The sequence below is a fragment of the Chamaea fasciata genome, unplaced genomic scaffold, assembly GCF_029207755.1.
Source record: "Chamaea fasciata isolate MVZ Bird 193981 ecotype frontalis unplaced genomic scaffold, bChaFas1.0.hap1 SCAF_458, whole genome shotgun sequence".
In the NCBI taxonomy this organism is placed as follows: Eukaryota; Metazoa; Chordata; class Aves; order Passeriformes; family Sylviidae; genus Chamaea; species Chamaea fasciata.
In genome coordinates this window covers 61594-68108 of record NW_027094543.1, presented here as the reverse complement: position 1 = coordinate 68108, position 6515 = coordinate 61594, and the positions used below count along the sequence as shown (strand labels likewise).

The window sequence follows — 6515 nt, the reverse complement described above, 5'->3', positions numbered from 1 at the left end:
AGAGGAGGAAAAGGGAGAAACGGGGAAAATGAGGGGAGAAAAGAGGGGGAAAGGCAGAAAAAACGGGGAAAAAAGGAAAAAAGGCCGAAAAAGCGGGGGGAGAGAGAAAAAGAGGAGGAAAAGGGAGAAACGGGGAAAAGGAGGGGAGAAAAGAGGGAGAAAGGCAGAAAAAACGGGGAAAAAAGGAAAAAAGGCCGAAAAAGCGGGGGGAGAGAGAAAAAAGAGGAGGAAAAGGGAGAAACGGGGAAAAGGAGGGGAGAAAAGAGGGGGAAAGGCAGAAAAAACCAGGAAGGGAAAAGAACCCGAGGAAAAAGGGAGGGAAGAGAGGCGGCCGAAACGAGGGCTGGAAGCAGGGAAGGAGGGACGGAGCGAGGGGAGGAGAGCGGGCGGCCCCCGAGCGGCGTCTCGTCCGCGCGAGCGGAGGGAGGGGGCGCGGGCAGGGGGAGGCGACACGGCGGGGACCCCCGCGGCCCCCCCCCGCCAGCGGGGCCGGCGCCCAGCCTTTTAACCGCGCTCCATGGCCGGGCAAACGCCTCCCCGAGCCCGCGGCCGGACCCCCCCGGCCCCCCCCGAGGAGGCGGCGTGCGGCCCCGGAGCGGCGGCATGGGCGAGCACAACCTGCTGAACCCCGGCTTCGTGGGGCCGCTGGTGAACATCCACACCGGCGACGCCTTCTACTTCCCCAACTTCCGCGGCGCCGGCGCGCAGCTCTCGGGGCTGCCGTCGCTGCCCTACCCGCGGCGGGACAATTTCGGCTCGCTGCCCGCCTGGGGCCCCTCGGAGCCCTGCGCTCCCTACCCGCAGCCCTACCTGGGCTTCGGCCGCACCTGCGAGCTGGCCCGCGCCGAGGACTCCAAGTGCTACTACAGGGACGGCGACAAAGGCGACAGGACGGCGCTGCTGGCGCTGGAGCCGCTGCCCGCCGCCGCTTTGGGGAACAACTTGGGGAATTTCGGCAAGTTCGAGTACCCCGGGCCCGAGGGCGCGGCGCAGGAGCCGCCGGCCTGTCAGAACCTCGAGTCGGACTCGGGCTCGCCGCTGCTCGGAGAGGGGGGAAAGGGGGACGCGGCGGGGCTGGTGTCGCCGCTCAACGCCGGAGGAGGCGGTGAGAGAGAGGGAACGGGGGATTTTGGGGGTTTTAGGGGGGTTTTGGGGTTTTTTGGAGGTTTTTAGGGGTGTTAGAGGGGTTTTGGAGTGGGTGTCGGGAGGGTTTTCCCCGGCAGGAAAAGGGGACGCGGCGGGGCTGGTGTCGCCGCTCAACGCCGGAGGAGGCGGTGAGAGAGAGGGAATGGGGGATTTGGGGTTTTTGGGGGGGTTTTGGGTTTTTTAGGGGGGGTTTGGGGTTTTTGGAGAAATTTTAGAGGTTGTTTTAGGGGGCACTTGAAGGGTTTTCCCCTGGAGTGAAGGGGACGCGGCGGGGCTGGTGTCGCCGCTGATCGCCGGAGGAGGCGGTGAGAGAGACGGAACGGGGATTTTGGGGTTTTTGGGTTTTTTTGGGGGGTTTGGGGGTTTTTTTCAGGGTTTATAGGGGTTGTTTTAGGGGGCACTTGAAGGGTTTTCCCCTGGAGTGAAGGGGACGCGGCGGGGCTGGCGTCGCCCCTAAACCCCGGAGGAGGCGGTGAGAGCCCGGAATTGGGGTTTTGGGGGAGTTTAGGCTGGTTTTGGGGTGGTTGTGGGGTAGTTTCGGTGTTTTGGGGCGATTTGGAAGGTTTTTTTGGGTTTTGTGGTGAGTGTCGGAGGGATAGAGGAAGGGTTTTCGGACGAGGCGCGTTTGGGGTCGCCCCTGAACGCGGGGACCGGCGCTGAGAGCCCGAAAAAGGGTTTTGGGGGCAGTCTTGGGGTTTTTGGGGTGCGCTGGAATGGTTTCGGGGGGTTCCGAGCGTTTGCGGCAGGTTATCCCCAGGAATGGAGGGGACGCGGCGGGGCTGCTGTGGCTCCTGGAGGCGGGGAGAGGTGGTGACGGCACAAAAACGGGGCTTTGGGGGTTTTTGGGGTGATTTGGGGTTTTTTTGGGGTGGTTTGGGGTGTTTTAGGTGTTTTTCCAGGGGTTTTGGAGGGTCTTTTGGTGGGTGGAGGAAGGGTTTTCCCTGGGATTGTAGGGAACAGAGCGGGGTTGGTGTCATCCCTGGGCACGGAGAGCGGTGCTGAGAGCCCGGAGATGGGATTTTGGGGCGGTTTGGGGTTTTTGGGGAGGTTTGGGAGCGTTCTGGGCGGTTTAAATGGTTTTTTAGGGGGTACGGGAAGGATTTTCCCCGGATTAAAGGGGACGTGGCGGGCTTGGTGTCACCCCTGAATGTTGGCAGCCTGGAAATGGGATTTTTTGGGGGGTGGTCTTCCCGTTTTTGTGGTTTTTTGGGGGCGTTTGGGGCTTTTTAGGGGCTTGGGGTTGTTTTTGGGGGGGAGATTTGGGGGGTTTTCGGTGGGTTTTGGAAGAGTTTTCCCCGGGAATGAAGGAGATGCAATGGGGTCGGCGTCGCCCCTGAACACAGGGAGCGGTGCTGAGAGCCTGGAAATGGGATTTTTTGGGGTGGTTTGGGGGGTTTTGGGGTGGTTTGGGGGGTTTGGGGGTAGTTTTGGGGTTTTTGGGGTGGTTTTGGGGTTTTTGGGGTGGTTTTGGGGTTTTTGGGGTGGTTTCGGGGGGTTTGGAGGGGTTTCACCCGCGTTTTGTGGTGGGCATAGGAGGGTTTTGGAAATTGGGGCTGAAGTTCCTGGAAATGGGATTTTGGAGCGTTTTTGGGGGGTTTTAGGGTGATTTTGGGGTTTTTTTAGGGTGGTTCGGGCGGTTTTAGGGCGCCTTTGGGCTTTTCTGGGGGGTTTTTTGAAGGATGTTTTTAGGGCGCGTCCCCGGGAATTTGGGATGCCGCCAGGACCGGGCAGGTTCTAAAAACGGCGATTTGGGGTTTTGGGGGGCGGGCGGTTTTTTTGGGGTGTTTCGGGAGGTTTTGGGGGTTTCAGAGGTTTTTAGGGTTTTGTTGGAAGGGTTTTCCCTGGGAATGAAGGGGCGACGTGGCAGGGCTGGTGTCCCCCCTAAAGCTGCGCAGGGATGGGCAGGTCCTAAAAAAGGATTTTTTGGGGTTTTTTTGGGGGGTTTTTGGGTTATTTTGAAGGGTTTTCCCCGGGAGTTTGGGGTTCGGCGGGGATTGGGGCAGCCCCGAACCCCGACAGCGGCGGGCGGGTTCGAAAACGGGATTTTTGGGGCTTTTGAGTGGTTTTTTTGGGGGATTTTGGAGGGTTTGGGGGTTTTTTGGAGGGTTTGGGGGGGTTTTGAAGAGGGTTTTTGGGGTTTTGGAGGGTTTTTTGGGCTTCGATGGGGTTTTTTATTTGTTTTCGGAGAAGCTTGGGGGATTTGGGGCGATTTTGAAGGGTTTTGGGGTGTTTTTGGGGAAGGTTTTGGGAGAAAATTTGGGGTTCGGCGGGGTCGGTGTCACCCCCGAACATCGGCAGCGGTGGTGAAGCTCAAAAAAAAAAGGAATTTCTTGGGGTTTTTTTCTTGGTTTTGGGGTTTTTAATGGGCTTTGGGTTTTTAAAATGGGTTTTGGGGTTTTTATTTTTTTCCCCTGAGTTTTGGGGCTTTTTAAATCGGGTTTTGGGGTGTTTTGGAAAGGTTTTCCCTGGGGATTCGGGGTTCGCTGCCACCCTGAGCCCCGACACCCCCGGAATGGGGTTTTTTGGGGCTTTTTGGGGTGAAATTTGGGGTTCCCTCCTCGGCACCGATGTTGGGTGAGGCCGCTAGGGGTAGCAGCGAAATCCCGAATGTTTCATTGGGCGCCGCCGCTTTTAAAAAGGAAAAAAAAAAAAGGCCATAAACATGTAAATATCCCGTAAAAAACCCCAAAAAATAAATCCCGGGAAGAGGCAGCGGCAGGAGCGGGACCGGGATGGGGCAGGAAGGGAGGAAAAAGGGGAAATTCCTGAAAAACCCCAACCCTGGGGAGAAGATTTGGGGTCACAGGGGAGGAAAAAAGGGAGAAAAAGGGAAAATTTCCATTAAAAAAACACCTCAGCGAGGGGTTTGGGGTCACGGGGAAGGGAAAAAGGGAAAAAAGGAGGAAATTCCCCCAAAAAACAACCCTGGGGAGCTGTTTTGGGGTCAAGGAAAAGGGAAAAAAGGGAAAATTCCTAAAAAGAAAAATCCCAACCCGGGGCGGTTTTGGGGTCACGGCTGAGGGGTGAAATTGGGGGGGAAAAAGGGAAAATGGGGGAAAAGGAGGGAAAAAAGAGGGAAAAGGGGGGAAAAAGGGAAAAAAAAGGAATTTCCGGGAGGTTGTTTTTGGGGGGAAAAAGGTGAAAAAGGCGATGCGAGGATGATTGTTTTTGGGGGGGAAAGGGGATGTGGGGATGGGATTTTAGGGGGAAAAAGGCTTTTTTGGGAAGCCTTTACAGGGGAAAATGGGAATTTTGGGGAGGCTTTTATGGAGAACCAGCATTTTATGGGGTATTTTTCCGGAAAAGGAAAAGGAAAGGAGGAAAGGTCATTACCGGGACGCTTTTTCTTCTTCGGGAAAAATTCAGATTTCCATCCCGGATTTGGGGATTTTTGGGGTTGTGGTTTTTTTTTTTTACAGGCGCCCCGTGGTACCCGAAAGGTCATTGCGGGGACGCTTTTTTTTTTTTCCCCTTTTTTAGGGAAAAAAAAGGAAAAAGGGCATTTTATGGAAGATTTTTTTTTCAGGAAAAAAGGGAAAAAGGGGCATTTTTGGGGATGCCTTTTTAGAGGGGGAAAAAGGAAAAAGGGCATTTTGTGGATGATTTTTTTTTTTCAGGAAAAAAGGGAAAAGGGCATTTTGTGGATGATTTTTTTTTCAGGAAAAAAAGGAAAAAGGGGCATTTTTGGGATTTTTTTTCAGGAAAAAAGGGAAAAAGGGGCATTTTTGGGGATGCCTTTTTCGAGGGGAAAAAAGAAAAAGGAGAAAGGGCATTTTGTGGAGGTTTTTTTTTAGGTAAAAAAGGACAGGAGCATTTTGGGCACGCCTTTTTCGAGGGAAAAAAAAAAGGAAAAAGGACATTTAATGGGTGATTTTTTTTTTCCAGGAAAAAAGGAAAAAGGACATTTTATGGAAGATTTTTTTTTTTAGGAAAAAAGGGCATTTTTGGGGATGCGTTTTTCGAGGGGAAAAAAAGGAAAAAGGGCATTTTGTGGATGATTTTTTTTTCAGGAAAAAAGGGAAAAGGGGCATTTTTGGGATTTTTTTTTTCAGGAAAAAAGGAAAAAGGGGCATTTTTGGGATTTTTTTTCAGGAAAAAAGGAAAAAAAGGGGCATTTTATGGGTGATTTTTTTTTTTTCAGGAAAAAAGGAAAAAGGGGCATTTTTGGGGATGCCTTTTTCGAGGGGAAAAAAGGAAAAAGGGCATTTTGTGGAGTTTTTTTTTCCCGGAAGAAAGCGTTTTTTTCCCGGGGAAAAATCCAGATTTTCACCCCGTATTTTGGTTTTTTTTTTTGGTTTTGGGGTTTTTTTTCAGGCGCGCCGTGGTACCCGATGCACACGAGGTCCCGCAAGAAGCGCAAGCCCTACTCGAAGCTGCAGCTGGCGGAGCTGGAGGGGGAATTCCTGGTGAACGAATTCATCACCCGCCAGCGGCGCCGGGAGCTCTCGGACCGCCTGAACCTCAGCGACCAGCAGGTGAAAATCTGGTTCCAGAACCGCCGCATGAAAAAGAAAAGACTCCTCCTCAGGGAGCAGGCGCTTTCTTTCTTTTAAATTAAAAAAAAAAAAATTTAAATTAATTGAAATAAAAATTAAAAATCGCGATTTTTTTTTTTTTTCCCCTCTCTCTCCGGCCAAAAAAAAAAAAAATCGCCGAAAAGGGCCGGGAAGTTGAAGGAGAAATGGAAAAAAAAATTGGGTTTTAAAGCCGCGCACGGAGGCGGAATCCCCGCCCTGAGAAAAAAGGGAATAACGGGGGGGGGAAAAAAAGCTTAAAAATAGGGAAAAAGGTAAAAAAGGATAGGAAAAGCAGCGGAAACGCGGAAATCCTTGTAAATATTGGGAAATAATTGTAAATATCGGGAATCATCCCGGCCCGAGGACAGGAAGGAGAAGGTTCGGCGGCGGCGGCGCTGGAGAGGAGGAAAGGGAGGATTTTTGGGTTTAGTTTCCTGAGTTTTGCGCGATTGTTTCCGAGGCCCGGCTCGGGTAGGGAAAGCAGCGGAAATTCCCGGATTTCACCCCAAAAACGGGCTGGGAGCGGCCCGGGGGGTTTTCGGGCTCTGGGAGGGGAAAAAAGCGGCGGAAATTCGGGATTTGGGAGGGGGGAAACGGAGGGAAGTTCCGTGAGTCCTCCACCGTTTAATTGGGGTGGGAAACGGGAATTTTTGTTGTTAAAATGAAGGAATTTGGGAAATTCGCGGTGCCCGGGTTTGATCGGGGCTCTGGAAATTTGGATTGTGTTTTCCCCACAGCCCGGCTGGAAATTGGATTTTTTTCCCCTGGAATTCTGAGGGGTTTCCGTCACCCTCGGAGGAAAAAAACCTGGATTTTTTTCCACTTAAATTCTTTTTTTTTTTTTTTTTGAGG

The 6515-nt window shown here is 52.5% G+C and overlaps 1 protein-coding gene across 1 annotated transcript; it reads left to right on the top strand.

Moving 5' to 3' along the window:
- The first annotated feature begins 269 nt into the window (after positions 1–269).
- On the top strand, positions 270–5733 carry HOXC12 (homeobox C12). The gene is made up of 3 exons (XM_066208752.1): positions 270–1105; positions 1881–1892; positions 5461–5733. Exons 1-3 carry the CDS (start codon positions 604–606, stop codon positions 5697–5699), a joined length of 753 nt encoding a protein of 250 aa, XP_066064849.1. The 5' UTR covers positions 270–603; the 3' UTR covers positions 5700–5733.
- Positions 5734–6515: the final 782 nt, after the last annotated feature.